The sequence below is a fragment of the Phaseolus vulgaris genome, chromosome 2, assembly GCF_051622355.1.
Source record: "Phaseolus vulgaris cultivar YP4 chromosome 2, ASM5162235v1, whole genome shotgun sequence".
NCBI lineage: Eukaryota > Viridiplantae > Streptophyta > Magnoliopsida > Fabales > Fabaceae > Phaseolus > Phaseolus vulgaris.
Window position 1 is genome coordinate 24,914,745 of NC_143499.1, and position 20,416 is coordinate 24,935,160.

The 20,416-nt window shown below is 34.7% G+C and overlaps 2 protein-coding genes across 5 annotated transcripts; one reads left to right on the top strand and one right to left on the bottom strand.

Annotated features, from left to right (window-relative positions):
* Positions 1–2,826: 2,826 nt before the first annotated feature.
* Positions 2,827–9,962, top strand: LOC137811033 (uncharacterized). Of its 3 annotated transcripts, none has more exons than XR_016518546.1 (6): positions 2,827–2,953; positions 3,035–3,119; positions 3,198–3,288; positions 8,816–8,900; positions 9,266–9,343; positions 9,574–9,962. XR_016518546.1 is itself a non-coding variant. In XM_068612584.2 (6 exons), the coding sequence occupies exons 1-6, from the start codon at positions 2,912–2,914 to the stop codon at positions 9,687–9,689; spliced, it is 576 nt and encodes a 191-aa protein (XP_068468685.1). In that variant the 5' UTR covers positions 2,827–2,911; the 3' UTR covers positions 9,690–9,962. The 3 variants fall into 3 exon arrangements, 2 of the variants coding, with proteins under 2 accessions (XP_068468685.1, XP_090154533.1); XM_068612584.2 differs by having other exon boundaries at positions 9,187–9,343; XM_090298407.1 differs by lacking the exons at positions 8,816–8,900; positions 9,266–9,343; positions 9,574–9,962 and adding an exon at positions 3,506–3,723.
* Positions 9,963–10,004: 42 nt separating this feature from the next.
* On the bottom strand, positions 10,005–19,616 carry DAW1 (Transducin/WD40 repeat-like superfamily protein). Of its 2 annotated transcripts, XM_090298406.1 has the most exons (25): positions 19,428–19,616; positions 17,930–18,063; positions 17,709–17,793; positions 17,519–17,572; positions 17,255–17,346; positions 17,060–17,163; positions 16,840–16,912; positions 16,319–16,709; positions 15,832–16,146; positions 15,518–15,721; positions 14,691–14,786; positions 14,522–14,582; positions 14,282–14,409; positions 13,554–13,800; positions 13,229–13,383; positions 13,124–13,135; positions 12,973–13,028; positions 12,558–12,681; positions 12,418–12,476; positions 12,129–12,225; positions 11,863–12,049; positions 11,498–11,599; positions 11,254–11,375; positions 10,406–10,465; positions 10,005–10,287 (listed from the first exon to the last, which is right to left on the bottom strand). In XM_090298406.1, exons 1-25 carry the CDS (start codon positions 19,467–19,469, stop codon positions 10,186–10,188), a joined length of 3,102 nt encoding a protein of 1,033 aa, XP_090154532.1. In that variant the 5' UTR covers positions 19,470–19,616; the 3' UTR covers positions 10,005–10,185. The 2 variants fall into 2 exon arrangements, with proteins under 2 accessions (XP_090154532.1, XP_068468684.2); XM_068612583.2 differs by having other exon boundaries at positions 13,011–13,135.
* Between the last annotated feature and the right edge of the window lie 800 nt (positions 19,617–20,416).

Consider the following 20,416-nt stretch of genomic DNA (forward strand, 5'->3'; position numbering starts at 1 on the left):
GTTTTGCCAATGATGAAAATGATTTTGTTGTATCTTGCATCTCTCTGGCACGAAGGTTGGTACCCTGACACCAAGTTAAAAGATGAGGAAACAAATGAGTTCTGGATTCTCTTTCCCAAATTTTCTTGGGTGCATTGGCATATGACTACGAAATTCTAACTGTTTTATAGTTTTTTGTCAAGGTATATGTTTTATTTATTTTAGCCTGACAAAAATAGATTATGTAATCTTAGTTTATTTTTAGTTTTTAGATTTTGTTTACTAGATAAGAGAAGTAATTTACTATTTCTTTTACACCAAATTAGGTATAAAAGAAGATTACATGTACTCATTTTTGTAACTTTGTTATAAAGAGTGTGAATTTTTCTCTTCTCCTTCCTCGTATTCATCTAAGAGTTCGTTTTGAAACTTTTAGTGAAAAGATCCACCAACCCTCCAACTTTTGTTTTCTTGTGTGTTCAATAAAGAGTTTTCATAATCTTTAAAAATGGCCAAATAATATTATGGAATATTTGAGAAAGCAGGTTCATTGTTAGAACTGGAGGATGAATGTCACACACACAATATACTGAAACAAAGAAAGTGTCTGGTTGTAGGGTACAACAAGGAGAGCTCTTCATTTGAGCATCTCTTCTATAATCAAAGGAAGTAGTTTAGAAATATAGTAGTCAAAACACTCCCATGGAATGGTACAAACCATCCAAAAACAATTTAAACTTGAACATAGAAAGAGGTTTCCATATATGCAGGGGAATTTTTTAGCACTACTAGAAGTAGAAAAAGTTATACACATATACTTTGAGGATAGATAACACTTTTTTTACTCAGAAAATAATCTAACTTGCTTTTATATATTGAATTGCTGTTGGTTTAGCACAAATTTTAAGGAGAAAAGAGTTTGATTTTACATCTTTGCTTAAAAAATCCACAAACTAGCTTGAAACTATTTTTATTGACATAATATTTTGCATTATCTATCATTTACATTAATATTAGACAAATAATATTTTCGATATAATAAATGCTTGGTATTTTATAATGTCCAGTTCTGGCATTCATTGAGAATATATTTTAATCCCTCACTCTAAGAGTAGATACAAGGCATTAGTTTTCACTTAGTTGGAAAAATATTTGATTTCGAAAAGGTTTTAAATCACATCAGTTTTAGATTCAACAAAAGAGTGGATTACATTCAATTCTACCCTGATCTCACCCAAGCACTGCATCAACACCAGTTTGTCATCAAACACTTTGGATTTGGATTCTTCAAAGCATTTGATCATTCTTGATCAACAATCTCCCCCTATTTCATGAAGACAAATCCCTAGTTGCTTGTGTTGATCTTGATTGAATCTGAAACCACGAAACAACCTATTGTTTGGCTTGACAATTAAGTCAACCAAACTAAAACAGCTTTCAACCTTTTCAAAACCCCTAAGAGTAAAACACAGGTTGATTCGACAAAACAATAGGTTGTTTTTCACTTAGTTGGAAAAACACTTGATTTCAAAAAGGTTTTAAATCAAATCAGTTTTAGATTCAACAAAATAGTGAATTACATTTAATTCTACTCAGATCCCACCCAAGCACTATGGCAACACCAGTTTTTCATCAAACACTTTGGATTTAGATTCTTCAAAGCACGTGATCACTCTTGATCAACACAATGATCTCTTTAAATAAAGATTATAAAAGGGACACAATGATTAAACTCACTCACTAAACATGGTGTCTAGTCAGTCCAACCCAATTGGTCTTGGTTTTATACACCCAACAATGCTTCCATCTAGTCTATTCTTAGAATTATTTATGAATAGGTATAGTCTACCTATGTATCGTTTTTGTTAACATGTGGGTTTTGGTCTAGCCTCCCCATATTTTTGTATTTTCTTTCTTTTTTTTTTCCTTTTTTTAATAATACTTTTTTATGTAATGGCAGATGATTGTTGTTACTTGAGATGTCAGCCTAGCTGAAATGTTAAGTTGCATAGTGATGCCTACCATAAAAGTTTTTATAAAAAAAAAAACTCAAAATATATGCATGTAAAAAACATAAAAATGGTTCATATATCGAAAGATATAATACAAAAATTAATGATTAAAGATAATTAAGAGATAGTGTTTGGAGTGTGCAAGATATTAAAGATAATTAAGAGATAGTGTTTGGAGTGTGCAAGATATTAATAGGAAATTATAGTTGAAGTAGAACCTTAAGAATGAAAGTAGTTTAGGAGCGTAGAATATGATCTTCTAATTTGGATAAATTGAAGATAAAGTGGTGGTGACATAAAGAAGAGAAACATGTGAAAGTATTAAATAGTATATTTTAATCTTAACTCAATTCTTAAAAAACTAATTTATAAAATGAGTTTTGCATCTATTTATTTATATATTACTAAATATCTTTATTTATAGTTGATGTAGAATATTCAACACACTCTTTCACTTCGAGACTGCACCTCCATAAATTTTTTAATTAGAAAATTATCCTTAAATTCATTCAAATTGTATATTTTGTAGAATTTATGAAATTTAAAATTCAGAATATAAAATTGCATTTCAAATTTTAGAGTTCAAAATAATATTTTTTAAGTAAAAAAAGTATTTTATGAATTTGAAAATGCATTTCAAAAGGTATTTTTTGAATTTGAAAATGCATTTCAAAATTTATAATTCAAAAACATAATTTTGAATTTTATATTTTAGAATTCAGAATTTACTTTTAAATCCAAAAATACTTTCCAAACTAGTATTCCAAATTTTAAAGTGCAAAATGTATTTTGTCTCGAAAATATTATTTAAACTTTACTAAGAATTTGAACATAGACTTTTTGATAATTTTAATTATGATGATATGGAGTGACAAAAACATGTGTGTCCCATCTCAGATAGGCAGAAACAGAAAGAAACCATGGCTGGTCCTGGAAAATGCTTCCTCGTCACGGGTCCTCCGGTGAGAAAACCCAACTCCACCCTTTTTCCCTCTCTTCATTTTCTGTTCATAGAGTTTGATTTCGTCGATTGATCTGATCAGGGTGTGGGAAAAACCACTCTTATTATGAGAGTGTTGGAGTCCCTCAGTGCCAATTCCTCCATCAAGCTTCAGGGCTTTTACACACGTACGTAAGCATATGGTATGATATGATATATTCCTCTTCTTTCACTGTAACATATAACATGATATGATGCTTTTGTAGGGGAAGTTAGGCGCGCAGGTCAAAGGGTTGGTTTCGAAGTGGTTACTCTCGATGCTCGCACTGCCCCACTTGCTTCCCTCCACTTTTCAACGTACACTTTTTATTCTTCCTTTTTTTAGCTGCACAACATCAACATCCCAATTTGTTTGTTAGGACCCATTTATTTCGAAATTTGTGTTTCTTGGTCACGCTTCTTCTGGGTCTTTCTTCATTTTTTAAGGAAAGGTTTTCCTGTAAAATTACATCCTTAATACACTCGTTCCTCTAGCAAACTCTCTTGATGTTTAAAATTTGTTGAAAACTAACAGAGATAAATCAAAGGAGTGCTTCGAGGTAGTTGCAACATTTACAAAGATCAAAGAGAAAGAAATCAGCGAGGTATGAAGAAACAGAGGAGAGGTGAAGCACGGTGTGAGAGAAAGAGAGGAAGAGGATTTCATTAATTTGAAGTTCTTAATACAGAAAACCCTAAAAAGGGTTTATATACAAGCGGTGCAAAAAGAAAAGGGGGTGCACTATATGAAACAGAAAAACAGAAAAAGGAAAGCCCAGAAAGCCCAACCCAACTGGCCTAAAGTTTTAACAGCCCCCCTCAAGCTAGGAGTAAATGTTCTGCATTCCTAGCTTGGAAAAATGTATATTGAATTGGGCTGCAGGTAGAGGCTTGGTGAAGAAGTCAGCCGCTTGCAGAGATGAAGAGATTGGAAGTAGTTTGAGTAGGCCTGCATTGAGCTTTTCTCTGACAACATGACAGTCGATCTCTATGTGCTTGGTGCGCTCATGGAAGACTTGATTATTTGCAATCTGGATGGCAGCTTGATTGTCACAGTAGAGAAGGGCTGGTTGCAGGTGTTGGATGCGTAAATCTTGTAGCAAATACATTATCCATTGAATTTCACAGGTGGTTGCAGCAAGAGCACGATATTCTGCCTCAGATGAGCTCCTGGATATGGTTTGCTGTTTCTTGGACTTCCAAGAGATAAGTGACTCCCCCAAATACACAGAAAAACCAGTTATGGACTTGCGGGTTTCAGGGCATGTAGCCCAATCAGAATCACTATATGCTTTTAATTGAATAAGGGACTGACTGTGTAAGAAGATACCTGTGCCAGGAGTTCTTTTGAGATAACGAAGGATGCGCATTGCTGCTTGGTGATGTTCACTAGTTGGGTGTGAGACAAACTGGCTGAGATAATTGACAGAGAATGAAATATCAGGTCGTGTGTTGGTCAGATAAATAAGTCGTCCAATCAAACGTCTATATGCAGTGGATTCTGCATCACCAAGAGGGGTGCCTTTTGTGATTGAGAGCTTGATAGTGTGTAACATTGGTGTAGGTGCAGGGGCACATCCCAACATACCAGTATCTCTGAGCAGATCCAAGACATATTTGCGCTGACTTAAGTGGATACCAGTGGCATTGCGAGCAATTTCAATTCCTAAAAAATAAGTCAGATCACCAAGGTTTTTAATGTGAAAGAAATTGTGTAACATACTAGTTATAGCAGATATCTCCATAGGGTCATTCCCAGTGAGAACAATGTCATCCACATAGACCAAGAGTGTCGTGGTGTGTTTGCCATCATGTTTCAAAAATAAAGAGTGGTCAGCAGTGGAAATTTTATAATTGTGTGACAATAGGAAATTTGAGAGTTTGGCATACCATTGTCTACCTGCTTGTTTTAGACCATAGAGTGACTTTCTTAGGCGGCAGACCAGGTTGGGGGAAGAAGTGTGAAAGCCTTGGGGCAGTTGCATGTAAACTTCTTCATCTAAGTCCCCATGTAGGAAAGCATTGTTCACATCAAGTTGTTTGAGCGTCCAGTTCTGGGCTGCAGCTAGAGCTAGAAGTAGACGTAGTGTAGTCAACTTTGCTACAGGAGCAAAGGTGTCTAAGAAGTCCAGTCCTTCAATTTGGTTGTAGCCTTTTGCTACCAACCGGGCTTTATAACGCTCAATGGAACCATCTGCGTGATGCTTGATCTTGTAGACCCATCTACACCCAATTGCTGATTTACCGATAGGGAGAGTAGTCAGGGACCATGTCCCATTATCTTGAAGTGCTTTCAGTTCTTCCTTCATAGCACGGATCCAAAGAGGGTGTTGGACAGCTTCCTCATAGTTGTGAGGTTCCTCAGCAGAAGATATTGACAGAATTGTATTTCTGAAAGACTTTGATAGAGAATTATAATTTAAAAAGGAATGGATTGAGTGTTTGGTACTTACAACACTGTTGTTGATGTTTGGCACATCAAAGTCTTGAAGATAAATGGGGGGTCTTCTGCTGCGGGTAGATCTTCTAGGAGGTGTTGTTGCTGTCTCATTTTGGTCTGTTTGCTCATTTTGCTCAAAAATAGCGTCAGTCTCAAAAACATCATTAGTAGTATTGTCAATAATATTTTCAGTTTGCATATGAATATCATCATGAGCCTGGGCATAGTGTTGAGGAATAGGTAAAGAAAGACTATTTGAGTCATTATTTTGAATATGATTTGAATGATAGGGAAAAGAGTTCTCATAAAAAATAACATTTCTTGACAAATCTATCTTGTGATTTTTAAGGTTTAAAAACAAAAACCCTTTTGTGTTTGGTTTGAAACCAAGGAAGACGTCTGGAGCAGCACGGCTGTCCAGTTTTTTTCTGTGAGCAGTAATGGTTGAAGAATAACATAGACATCCAAAAACACGAAGGGAAGAAATGTCACAAAGCTTTTTATGCAGTTTCTCATAAGGCGTAGCGTTATTAAGCAGCGGAGTAGGCATACAATTAATAAGAAAAGTAGCATGTTGTACAGCAAAACACCAAAAAACAGCAGGAAGATTAGATTGAAAAAGCAAGGCACGTGTGACATTTAAGAGGTGTTGATGTTTTCTTTCAACAATACCATTTTGCTCAGGTGTTTCAATACAAGTGGTTTGATGTATAATACCTTTTAAAGCAAAGAAATCATGCATAGAGAATTCAGCACCATTATCAGTTCGAATGATTTTGACCTTAGTAGAAAAATGATTTTCAGCGTAAGCAGTAAAGTTAACAACACTAGCCCTGACTTCAGATTTGTTGTGCATGGGAAAAACCCAAGTATATCTAGTAAAATCATCAACTATGGTAAGAAAAAACTTATAACCAAGCATGGAAACAACAGAACAGGGTCCCCAGATATCAATATGCAGTAATTCAAAAGGTTGAACAGTTTTAGTATTGCTAGGAAAGAAAGGAAGTTTCTTTTGTTTGGCTTGATGACAAGTATCACAAACATAGTTCTTATCAATATGCATATTAGGATAGTATGTTTGTAGAATTTTTAACCTTTCATCCGAGGGGTGACCCATTCGGAGGTGCCAAATGTTGCTTGGTTCTGTAGTGCAATTCATAATCCTGCCATCAGCTTTATTGAAGACGTATAGTCCAGCTACAAGATCAACTGTACCAATCTTGTCTTTGGTTCTGGAATTCTGTATTAGACACTCAGTGGAAGAGAAAATAAGTTCACATTTAAGTGATGCAGTTAATTGATAAATAGATATTAAGTTAAAAGAAAAATCTGGTACATACAAAACATTTTCAAGAATGAGATTTTTATTAAAGAAAACTGTGCCAGAACAGGAAGAAATAACAGAATTTCCATTGGGAAGCCTAATGGTAATGGGTTTGATATTTTTATATGATGTAAAATTTGATAAAGAGAAACAAACGTGATCAGTCGCACCAGAATCCAGAATCCAAGTAAATTCATTAAAATTAGAATTTTTGAGCTTCTGGATATTACCTGTGACAGCCGAATTCTGACCTTGATGATCAACAGAGAGGGAACCAACCTGGTTGACTTGGACTTGATTGTTGGAATTGTTAGCATTTTTCAGAAGTTCCGAAAGAGTTTGATATTGATGCTGAGTGATGCGAAAGTCTCCTCCATTATTCTGCTTGTTTTGGTCTTGATTTCCAAAATTTTCTTCTTGAATAGTAGTGGAGATGTTGTTGGACTGAGAAGACTTACCATATTGAAACCTATACCCGGGAGGGTATCCATGTTTCTTGTAACAGACATCAACGGTATGACCAACTTTGTTGCAGTAAGTACAGACCTTTTTATTACTACCAAACTTTGGGCCTCTGTTATCTTGGTTAGGAAAACCATTTTTCTTAAAACAGACACTCTCAGTGTGACCCAACTTTCCACAAAAAGTACAGGAAATGGTATTGGAACTGGTGTGGTTAACAAGGGTAACAGGGGTAACATTTTTTACATTAGCTATAAGAACACTGTTATTAAACTGGCGTTCTTGTTGGATAACAAGAGAAAAAATTTTGGTAATAGCAGGGACAGGTTCCATGAGCAAAATATGAGCTTTTACATTGTTGTATTGGTCATTAAGGCCGCGTAAAAATTGCATTGCCTGATCCTCTCTTTTTCTTTGGGTAATGACAAAAGGCTTAGTACAAGAACATATAGGATCAGGCCTAAAGTTATCTAATTCATCCCAAATGATCCTGAGTTTAGTGAAGTAATCGGTAACAGAAAGGTCACCTTGATTGAGTGAGGACGCTTCCATTTGAAGATCAGAAATACGGGATAAATCGCCTTGTGAGAAGCGGGCCTTGAGATCATTCCATACGTCCAGTGCCTTGTCCATCCATATGATGCTTTGACGTATATGAACAGAGACTGAGTGTACAAGCCAAGACGCCACCATGTTGTTGCATCTTGTCCAGGATGAGAAAGACGAATCGGTTTCAGAAGGTCGGGGAGCAGCGCCGTTAACAAACTCGACTTTATTCTTTGCGCTCAAAGCCGTGAGAACCGAGCGACTCCAAGAGTGGTAGTTTGTGGAGTCAAGAACGGGTGACACAAGGGGTGTGGCAGGATTTTCACTGGGATGTAGGTATAAGAAGCTATGAATAGAACTCTCGCCTTGTAAGGAATTCTTGCCCTGATTGGAACTAGGGCTTTCGCTCCCTTCACTATTCTCGTCAGCCATTTGCGTGCAAAAAGAACACGAACTGTAGAAATAAAACAATCGTTAGAGAGAATCAAGAAGATGCAAAGCAGGATGAATGCACAAAAAGTAAAGAAAAGAAAGGAAAGTAATCTTGAGAGAACGAAGACAGAGTGCGCGCAGCAGAGCTCTTCTCAAAGAAGAGCTCTGATACCATAACAGAGATAAATCAAAGGAGTGCTTCGAGGTAGTTGCAACATTTACAAAGATCAAAGAGAAAGAAATCAGCGAGGTATGAAGAAACAGAGGAGAGGTGAAGCACGGTGTGAGAGAAAGAGAGGAAGAGGATTTCATTAATTTGAAGTTCTTAATACAGAAAACCCTAAAAAGGGTTTATATACAAGCGGTGCAAAAAGAAAAGGGGGTGCACTATATGAAACAGAAAAACAGAAAAAGGAAAGCCCAGAAAGCCCAACCCAACTGGCCTAAAGTTTTAACAAAAACTATAATATATGCAAGAATTCTTAATTAAGAGGTGAAATAAAGTTTAAGGGATAACAAATAGTATGTTCAAAAGAGTATGTTACTAGAATTTCTTTTTAAATCCTACCTGAAATAACACACAACACAACTCTGCCTATATGATTCAATGGTTTTATTTGATGGCTTTGGATTTGCAGCCCTGAGTCTCACGGATGGCCAAGTGTTGGCAAGTATAAAGTTGATGTAGCATCTTTCGAGTCACTAGCACTGCCCGAGTTACAGGTCTGCTTACTTTTTTTAATATCTTTTCGGTTTGCTTTCTTTTCTTTGCAGCAGATTAGGTTACTGCATGTTTTGCCAACCATACAACCATTTTTACATGCATCTTCCAGTTGTGGTATTATAGGCATAAACTGTTCCCTTGCATTTTTAAACTGTTGGCTGGTGTTATTTTCTGCATGTAGATTTGTCCCTCATTCAAGATACTGAAATGCTGAATGTATTATTCCACCATATCCCATGTATTATATCAGTTCTCCAGCTTTTAAGACTTATATTCACTGACTAGGTTAGAGAAGACACCAGCCTCTTCATCATTGACGAAGTTGGTAAGATGGAGTTATTCAGTTCGTCATTTTTCCCTGCAGTTCTAAGAGTTTTGGAGTCAAATATCCCAGTTTTGGCTTCCATTCCAGTTCCAAAATTTGGCAGAGACATACCAGAAGGTAAATCTTCTTTCCATATTTTGAAGTCCCCATTTTTCAAGCGGTATCTTGTTTCTTTCTGAACAATACTAGGAACAAATTTCCTTTGTTTGATTCTTAAAATAAGCAAGATAGGGTAAAATCTGTCACTAGGTCTTATAGGCATGAAGCTCAAAGATGATTTTGTTGCAATTCTCTGGCTAATTTTCTTTGCTGAACTTGTGAATGACTAATGCTGTCAATTTCTGAAGTTGCAAGGTTGAGGAATCATGCAGGGGCAACTTGTTTTACATTGAATGTTGCTAACAGAGATGCTGTTAGAGAACAGATACGATCACTATTGGAAGATCTGTTGATTAAACACTAGTCATTGCAAGTTTGTAGTCTGAGCTCACAATGTAGATTTTCTGTTTTAAACCAACCATGATGGGTTAACACTATTAAGTGTAGGAAAAAAAGTGCAATTCTTAGTTGAGTCTTAATTAAGTTTGTGAGTTAGTTGAGCCTCAACCAAGGCATGGAGGACCGTTTAGTGGTTTGAGATTTGCTACAGTTATGCATGATTTTTTGTAATGAATCATCCGTACGTATATATTATGAATAAATTCGATGCATCACGGATACGTAGATAGTTTTGCCACCCTTTGTTTGTATTGCGGACAATTTCTTTCACGTGTAAAGGTGTATCTCAAAATCTAAATCCATTTAAGTATTCAGATAAGTGCTGCTGTCACTGTAAAATGAAGCATGAACTCAACATATTTGTGAGCAAACTGACGTATAAAAATTATTAAAAGAGCATATGTGCAATTAAAAAATAAATAATGTATGACCTAAGTAGAATCGAATAACTAATAGATCTATCAACTTCGTCTATCATGCTCAGCAGTTCGGAGCACTTGTTTTGCCAATGATGAAAATGATTTTGCTGTATCTTGCATCTCTCTGGCACGAAGATTGGTACCCTGCCACCAAGTTAGAAGATGAGTTCTGGATTCTCTTTCCCAAATTTTCTTGGGTGCATTGGCATATGACTACAAAATTCTAACTGTTTTATAGTTTTTTTGTCAAGGTACAAGATACCTGTAATTTCCATGTGTTTTCGTGCAGCTTGATTTGTGCCTGTTTAGCAGCGGCTGTTTCCTGTAGCACCAGTTTAATGTTTGATTAATTTTGCACTCATATTTCAGCATGAAGAAAAACGAAGCTTTATAATGTACGGAGAAACTGTCTAATTATGCAATAAGTGTAACCTTTTTTGTTGAAACTAAAGAATGTATTGTGGCTATATGCCATTAGGCCCTAAAATTTTGATGAAAATATAACTTATGTTCATAATAACCAAAGATAGTCTCAGATATTTCAAACGAAGGTATCATACAAGTGTCTCAAAATTTTGTACTATTCCATTCAAAATCAAATGAGGCTATTTTGAAGTTTTTACAATGCTTAATGCGCAAGATTTTACAATGTTTTTACAATGAAGATTCAAAACTTTTACCCAATCTCAGACATTCAAGTTACAAAAGTGCTGGAAGATAACTACACTCTGCCAACTTTTAGCATTCAAGTTGAAGATGTCATTAAATCTATACTGTACATGAGAAGGAATGACGAATACTACTTCAGTCTGATTCTTGAGACTATAATGAACTGCTATTTGGCCAGTCTTACTAGATAACTGATTGGAAATCTCTAATGGGTAGGTAATAAATTGTAGATTAAATCTTCTGGTGGTGATCTACTTGATCCTCAACCTACCTATTACACTAACAAATGCACTTAATACCTCCAACTTAGAAATTAACAATAGGGGCTAGGCATACACCTTTTACTAGTAAATCGGCACACAAATCATGTGATGCCTGTGAATTGTTTTGGTAGAAAATTCAAGGATAATTAGAATGCATGTATGATGGGTATATTCTTACATTGGAGGAAGAAGAAAATCCATATTTCTTCTTAATTTGATCAAGCGCACCATCTTTTTCCTCCTGCTGCCCTTCCTTATCTGATGCCTTCTGGTAGTTTCCCTTCATTTCTTTCAATCTTCCTGTAATTGAAAAGCTCGATTAAAGTGGCTAGCGATTATGAAAACCTTGCAATTATCTTCTGTACAAAAAAAAAGACTCGTAAGAGATTGAAAATTCCTAAATTGAACTCATTGTCACAAACCTTTCAGAGACTGAAATTTTCCAACCAAATTCTTCTTATTAAGAGATCCTAATATGCTTTGTTCTTTGCGTTTTTCTCCATGATCCTCTAGGTCAATGTCATCTGCATGGGAAGAAAGTAGACACCTCAAAGTGGTTAGTTTAAACTCGAGTATCCATATGTTAGAAAATACTATGTAGTAACTGCCTTAGGAATCAAATTAATCTAGTAATGTAATTTAGTCCTGTTTGTAACATACAGCTTTAAGCAAGCAGATTCAGATCACCAATAAAAAACAGACAACGTGAAGTCATTGCCATAAAAAGAGTTTCTCATCTTTCTTTTAAGAAAATGTTTAGTAGCACATATATGTTGCATTGTTTTACCTATGTTTAATTCAAGCTGACTTTCATCCACTGTTGGTTTATCATCACTATCATTACATGTAAAGTTCGTATTTGAGAATACTGCTGAGAGTTCCCGTATGTTTTCTTTAGGATCTTCTTTTCCCATGAGGGCCCCATGCTTTTGTTTACTACTTGTAAAATCTTTTATAACTGAGCTGAGTATACCCTGGAATGCCGGAAAAAAGTACCAAATACCATCATTCATAAATACAGTTGTGTTAGTTATTAAAATGTTACTGTTTTACCTTTTTCTTTTCCTTATCGATGACAGGGCCAGGAACAAGTTCTTCTTGTGATGGCATTCTTTCCTTCCTGTAGATGCAGCTAACAGAATCCAAAAGCCTAAAACAAAGTCGTGCATTATGCACTGAGACTAATATCGACTAATTCTAAACAGAAATAGTAGAGAAGATAAAATGCTGTAAATATCTTTTTCTGTGGGAAATATTTTCCTATAGCCAGACAGAAGTTTATATACGGTTATTGGTAAATATTGATAACAACATTCCAAATGCCATTGTCTAGGATATATACCTGAAAATATTCCTCTGGGTCAACAATGAGACAACAAAAATTTCCTGATCACCATTCACCTGTACATTTGACATTGAGTTAAATAGATGTCTCAAATGTTTTTAAAAAACCCCGTGTACTAGTCCAAGATACAGTCATACCAAAACAATATCTCCCTTGGGTGAACAACATATCTGGCTATCAGAATATGGCTTCAATTTTGGAGGTGAATAATTGAAACCTCTAATTGAAGTCTCCACTATCAGAGATAACGCTGGCAAAGACCTAAGATCGTTGAATATGACTTGTTAATTCACTAATAAAAATAGAATGCTACATGAAGTTGACATGATGGGAGGCTATTAAGAAGGATTTAAGATATATGAGATTGCATGAAAACATTAATCAAGATTCAGCATTAAAATATGATAGAATCCATAAAGCCAAACCCACTTGGTGCACTTAGTGGGGTAACAATTATTGGTTGTAGCTTTTTTCTAACTGAAGAATAATCCTCAAAATGGGGATTGAATTTTAACACCAATTTGTTGGCAAGTCTTATCTCATGTGATATACCACTCAATTCTTCTAAAAAAGTATGTGCAGACCACCACCTTAATTCCACTTTCCCACTGTTGAAAAGGAGAATAAGACTGATATCAGAGAGGCTGTAAATTGTCGATGCCCAGCAACAGGAAGAGGAATAAAATTTCTTCTTGTAAAGCACCTTTTTAACTCCCTGAAACGTGTGAGAGTGAGTAACTGCAAGCATCATCTGATAGTCGGGTCATTCATAACTCATGAGTAAGGACCGAAGTCAAGAACATGTCACCTGTACAGCATGCACAAAAGAATATACATACAAAGCCTTCTCAGAACAGAGCAAAATGTACAATTGCTTTGCTGTTGCATCTTCAGTACGATTCCCTTCTCTCGAATCTAAACCATCTTTTGTAACCGATCCTGTGACTGGTTCTCCTAGTCCATCTGTATTGCATAGTACAAAGTTTTACTCTTTTTAGTCAGATCCTTCACTGCTATAAGAAAACAACATTGGAATTTGAATCCTAAACACAATAAGAAGAATTTAGATCATTGATAAATTAAATCAACATATTTTGACATCTGATCATTTTTTCAAGTGTGCAAACTCTTACCCAACACTTGCATATATATGGCTTTAGAGGGCTTCTTAGGGTGAATAGCTCCAGTGTTGAATGAGTTTCCAGTTTCACCATCTAGTGCTAGAACAGATGAGTCCTTTGTTACAACTATTAAAATGTTTTTCTCAAAACCAAGCAAACTGCAGGTTTTAAACTGCAAAGAGACGATACTGGAGGAAATTTCACTTGCAATATTTTTCCGGTATAACAAAGATGGATCATCTATGTTAATGACTGAAACCTGTAACAAAATGGTTCATTATCACATAAATTAGCACTACGAATATATTAAAACAACTGTACACTCAAATCAAAGATCCTAAAATAGAAAGTTTCACACTAACAGATTCTCGTTTAAGCAACAATATGACAATTAGTTATCATTATCACCCAAATATATGATCATCATCAGTGATAGAATTGATATTCTGGGCTTCTTAAGTTGCTTAAAGCAGTGACAGAGTGTTGTCTGTTTCAGTGCTAATGTGTTCAATGATCCTTGTTAACTCCAATGGATCTTAAAGTTATAAGATAGTTTACTCGCATTAATCAATGCTTCCATATAAAGTGTCTTTGAAAAACTTCCATCACATTGAAGGACAATCTAGAGTGCAAGGAGGATTGGTGTTGAATGGCCAATTAAACTTGTTTCTGTAGAACAGCGTGAACAACACATCTCCAAATTCAAAAAGTGAAGAAAGAAAACTAGAAAAATATCTCACATTTCCTTGGTCAGAACCAACAGCAAGATGCCTTGAGTTATGATCTATGTTCATGCAAATTACAGCACCACTAGTTTTTACGAGTTTCATACTGTGGATTACATGGTCAGTCCCTTTCTTTGTACCTCCTGTAAAGAGGAATGGAAATGTAAGTCACTATCAACTAAAATGAGAAGTCTGTGCTTGTTTAATAACTAAGTATTTAGTATTGAAGTGAGTAAGTAACATTCTATAGAATACCAGTAAGAGACATGAAGTTGTTGGATGCATAAGGTTTAGGTTTGAATTTGTAGATACGAACCTGCAGATCATATAATCATATCATACTTACTATAAAATAAGCATGGGTGACTAGAATTTAAAAGGGAAAATATCACTTTCACAAAATTCATAATTGAACGAAACTCACCATCCCACTTTGGTCACCAGAAACAAGAAGTGAAGATTTGCTATCAAAATATAATTCCGTCAAGGGTACACCACTTAAAGAAACATCATTTTCAGCCTGCAATAAGATGAAGGAAGCAGAAAAAACAATAACTATGTGTAAAAGAGAAAGTTATCACTTTCTACGGTTGCTAATACATTAGAAAGAAAATAGCTGTGCCTTTAATATTCCTAGAGTAGGAACTAAAAAAACCAAGAGAAATGCTAGCAATGCACTGTTTAAAATACTCTTTTGAAGACACTTGTTGTAATTGATTGAAAATCTAAAATTTGTGGGTCTGAATTCTTATTCAATGAGTCTCTACCATGACTTTATAGCTTACAATAAATCTTAACCAATAACAAGAGGTGTGCTTAAAGAGAATTTTTTTAGAGTATGTTGCTATTACTCTTCAAAAAATTAATAGTGACACAAACGTACAACATACTGGAGTTGGAGTCTTCGGAAGTCGAAGCCTATTTTGTTCTAGGTTCTTCTAAGCATGCTTTTAAATATTCCTATTATTCTATCACTATTTCAATATGACTTCAAAAAATCACTATTTCTGGGCATATAAGCGGACTGGTTTATTTACAAACATGAAAACTGTCTACTTTCTGAATGGGAAAACATAAACTCTTTCTGATGCTACCTTATTCAATAAAGGGAAAACATGCCCATTTTATAGGCATGTTTTTCCAAAAACAAATTGAAATATAATGCTATTTTTGGGCAATTCTTTCTTACCACTCAAATGTAATAAAGCTAACATTTGGACACAAGCTTATTGCTTTGGATAAAATTAGTACCTGTTGCTTTAACTGCAAAATTGGGGTGAAAAAGGGACATGACGCATCCCAAAAAGTTATGGCTCCATTACTGTGTCCAGTTATGTACAAGTTTCTAAAGTTCGAAAATCCGGTGAAATTGGCAGAACTGAAGTTAATCCCATCTTTGAGATTTGTTTCAATGGGAATAAGCGGTGGATAATTCTTGACCAGTTGGCTGTAATACTACATGACCAAAAAGAAAAAATTAATAATGTAAAATCAATAGAATTAGACTGTCAAAATAATTAATATATATTTGATGCAGTAACAAAACAGTTTTACTATCCCATTACCTCGTCTTCAGAACTAAACACATTGGGATTGTTGGAGATGAATTTTGCTGTAGTGATCCTTGAATCTGCCAGTGGTAACTTCACAAACACTTCCTTTGGCAGTGAAGGAGTGGACTTAGACTGGCTTTGCAATAGATATCTTTCAATCAAATTATCATCATATAGATATACATTCCCTGATTTCCCAAGCAAAATTAAATAATTTTGTCTCTGCTTGCTTGAGGTTGATATGATCTCCATGTCAATAGACCCTTCTGACAAATGAAGTCCCATCTTAATTGTGCGAGATTCTGTATGCTCATTCAACAGCACTACCTGTTTCATTTCATGCTGATTAGTGGTAGCTATTTAAATCACAAAATCAAGCTTAGCTCAAGTTCATCAAACCAATTCAATGCAAAGTAAACCATCCAAATCACAAATTTGTTTTAATACGTGAACAAGCCAAGATACATATTTTAATAATATAGGCACAGTATTCAAATACCTGCAAGAAGTTTGAAGGGGCATGACCAGAACCTCCCATAATGTATAGTCGACTGGCCCTTCCTTCAGCATAAATCCATTTTACTGATCTTATGGAAGTTTTGTCAGATTTATATCCTAAGTTAAACTTGAACATTGGAGTATTTTGACTACTATTATCAGCTGCTAAACTATTTCCTGTGTTTAGAGAAGGGATGCTCCAAATTAAGAGTTCTCCATTGTTGTACCCTACAACCACCTTACTTCCGAATGGACATACCCAACATGCAGAAGACACTTTCTTTGTTTCATTATACTGTACATGTAACATTCTTCCTCCAGTTCTAAATATGGACCTGCTTTCTTGAATATCCCATAATATTATTTGCCCATTTTTAAAGATTATGAGAACTCTGCGTTGAACACACAAGAGGACAAAAAGTTGGAAACTTTTTAGATAAGAAAAATTTGATCAAGTGAAGCTAGCAAGCACCAAATTAGTTGTAAATAAATGTCCTAAAAGAAGGCTTCTTGGCCAATCACCTCTGACTCTCGGCTGCTGGTTGAGGCAGTACGTGTGTGACAACAGTATCATCAGATTCTTCTGTTGAATTTCCTAAAAAATGACAAGAAGCTATGTCTAAGAAAGTACTCATTATTTATTTACATGTTTTTTCAATCGAACTGCTGGTTTAGAAATTCAACAATATAAAAAGTTTTTCATCTAACAAGGAAAAAGACCAAAAATTGCACCAAATCTTACCATAGGAAGCTAAAAGGGGTATGGAGTATTTCATCCTTACCAAATGCCATGGTTCTTGATCAAGACTCAAAACTGCAATATTACCATTAGAAAATCCAATGTACCTGCAAATTGATACACATGCTCATAACTTCTGGTGCTTCTACCAAATTTAATTTCTCGACAGCTTATTTCCAAGTACACTGAAAAACTTACATGAAGAGGCTATGTTGAAGAACCGAAAAACAGGTGATTTCTTCTTTAACAATGAACACATCAATGAGCAGTTTCTTGTCTATGTCCCAAACCTATATGTGAAATATCTTTATTGCCATATATTTTCTGAATAACCTCTGTTTGAACATTATTATTGACATGGTGAATCTTAATAGTGAAACTCTGCCTAGTAATGAAATGCAGAGGTAACTTGAAAGTTGAAATATATATAAGAAATATAAGCTCGTCCATAGATACACTTGCCTCAATATGATTATTGAAAGATACGTTTATAAGGATGCCTTGGTTCTGAATGAACTGCATAGAAATATTAATTACATTAGTAATGTTAGTGCATAGAAAAATAAAATCTTTCACGGCATCAAAGAAAGCAATGAGCCATTTGAAATGATAAGAGCAAAAAATTGGTTAGGAAAAAGAAAGGAAATATAACCTGTAAAAATTTGCTAGGCACTGCCTCTCTAGATTCAAGTAGGACTTGGGCATTATCTTTTCCAAATAGTTTAATCCGACCATCCCTTAAAAAAATCTCAACAAAAATCAGTTTCAAGCATAAATTCAGCAAAATACTTGAGTTGTTGTAACATATTTTTCTGTTAATTAAATGTCATAAAAGACAGTTTACATAAAAAAATTGACAAAGGGTGAACATACTTGGTGGAAAGAGCAAGTATCTTCTGAATATTATCATAGGCAAACTTGGTACCACCAGATGGTACCCCTTGATGAAATACCAAACGTGGTTCTACATCACTAGCTTTTAACCCATCCACTGAATTTCCAACAGCCTGCAACACAAATTTACAACTGGGATTTTTAGTTTTCAAGTTGCATGCATCCTACATGAAGTTCACAAATTTTTCTTGTTGCATGTCTTTGTTGCTACAGGTTTATTGACTAATAATTATATGACAAATATTACCATTTAATCTAATTTGGGCTTAAATTAAAATTAATCGTGTAAATGTTAAATTTTATGTGAACGTGCTGCGGGAAGTGTAGAGATTTTGATGAAATAGCGTTTGTCTTTGGCTCTTGGATATGTTTCAAATTCAAAATGAAATTATTTGGTAAGAAAAGGACCAAGCATTAAATTAGCTCATGCAAAAACTTGCATTGCATGCACAGTGCTTCACTGCCACGATTCTTCTGACTTCTGATTTCTGAGGTTCCCTCCACCCTCGGGCCTTGGATTCTTGCTGGCTAATCTAAGGGAACATAACGGTCTCTTATGGGTCCACACTAACACCTTTCTCGTTAAAATCGACCAGAGTTATATATCATATACAACAAATTTATGATTATTATCCTCTAATCATTATTGATATAACTTTAAAATTAATTATTGTATAATTTGGTATCAGAATTATTTATAGTTTGTTGGAGGTTACCTTGTGGCAACATACATAAATATATAATTTCATGCAACAATCTCGATGTAAGAGATAAGAGAAATGTGTTAAAGATCCTATATCAATTAAAAATTATAATATTTCATAGAAACTCATTTTATAAACTTATTTTATTAGATTAGGTTAGAGTTTTAAATTCCACAAGTGAATAAACTTGCACATAATATTTTGTGATTGAATCATCCAGTAAAACTATTTTATATTATTGGTGTACAGTGTTAAAATTAACATTTTGCCTTGGGTTGGTAAATAGGACAATATCTTAAACTATCTCTATACTTGCATTGTATTAATGAAAAAGATCACACACAAACAATGTTCTGATACGATCACCTAATCCTTTTATTTCCATTTCAGTTTTACTCCATCCCTTGGACACAAAACCAATAACAATTTCATCACAAAGAAACAGAGTACACATGAGGTCAATCATTTTAATAAATTCTGAAGTAAAAGTATACCGATTCTGAATTTCAATCATTTACGTAAAATCAAATATGTATCTAGAAATCGTGTTTGGTTCCTCGCTTGAAGTCATAATCTATTGAACTGAAGAAAACTCTGTTTCTAGTAGTTTAGTTCAAACAACTGTTCCGAGATTTCAATTGAAAAACTAATCGACACAAAAGAAAAGTAGAAGAAAACTAAGGTCTGGTTGGGAAGAAATAAAAAGCGATGAGTGCATGAAGCAAAGTAGAGCGGTTTGAGAAAAGGAAGTAGAGGCATAGAAATTGAGTTACCTTCTTTATGGATGCTTTCTCCACGAGTTTCTTCACGAACATGGTTGAAGAATCTGAGAGTGAGAATAGAAAATAAATTGAAGCAAATAAAGAGAGAAAGTGAGTGATGTTAAAATGTGCTTTGTGATAACCGAAAACAGAGAGAGTTGTAGTTTAGTGTTTGAGCAACTAGCACATAGCAGTTGGTTTGTTTATTTTGGTTTCTCTCTCTCTCTTATAGGAGGATATTGGACCAAACGAAAACGCTTGTTAGCAGAAGACAGTTAATAAATTGTGGTACGACAAAGTAACCAACGGTTAGGATCATACTATATGACCTTTGCTTACCCTTTCAATCAAACAAAAGACAAAATCTAGGAATAAACAAATGTTTGAGAAACAGCACTGTTAAAACTAGGAACAAACAATGACGTCGTTTGTTCGGAAAGTTTACCGTTTTCATCAGAGGTTGACGCACACGTAGCAGGAGAAGATTTCCATGTTGGTCCCACCACTGGTACGTGGCACCACCCAAACGAGTTTGCTTCTTCTTTTTTGAATTTTCATTCTTTTATCTATTAACAATCACAATTTTCTTCGAAGTATAATTATTTTATATTATTGTATAATAATAACTATAATTTTTTATTTTAAGTCAATAGGTGTGTGTTATAATCTGAAACAGTGCACCTTCCCACCAACCCCTCTCCCATATAGGAAGGGAATTGTAATATTAAATACAAATTAAGAGATGTCCATAATAGAGTAGCAGAGGGTGAGATATCACAATCACTTATTTGTTAACATATTTTTAAATCAAATTAATTTCGTAAAATGAATTTTAAGCCTTTAATCCTCTTTAATTCGAATAATGAATTTCCGTATAAATTCTTTTGTCTAACCCAATTTACCTAAAATTACATTAACTTGTATTTTAACTTGAATCTAGATTATTCAACTTAATTACATGATGCAATGTGATTTACATATAAGGATGGCAAAAAACATAA

Coding starts and splice junctions, on each gene's coding strand:
- LOC137811033 (XM_068612584.2), top strand. CDS start 2,912: ATGGCTGGTCCTGGAAAATGCTTCCTCGTCACGGGTCCTCCG. Junction 2,954..3,034: donor TCCTCGTCACGGGTCCTCCG/GTGAGAAAACCC, acceptor TGATCTGATCAG/GGTGTGGGAAAAACCACTCT. Junction 9,344..9,573: donor TGGCAGAGACATACCAGAAG/GTAAATCTTCTT, acceptor CAATTTCTGAAG/TTGCAAGGTTGAGGAATCAT.
- DAW1 (XM_068612583.2), bottom strand. CDS start 19,469: ATGTTCGTGAAGAAACTCGTGGAGAAAGCATCCATAAAGAAG. Junction 12,477..12,557: donor CCAAGGGAGATATTGTTTTG/GTATGACTGTAT, acceptor TCAAATGTACAG/GTGAATGGTGATCAGGAAAT. Junction 12,226..12,417: donor ACCCAGAGGAATATTTTCAG/GTATATATCCTA, acceptor ACTTTGTTTTAG/GCTTTTGGATTCTGTTAGCT.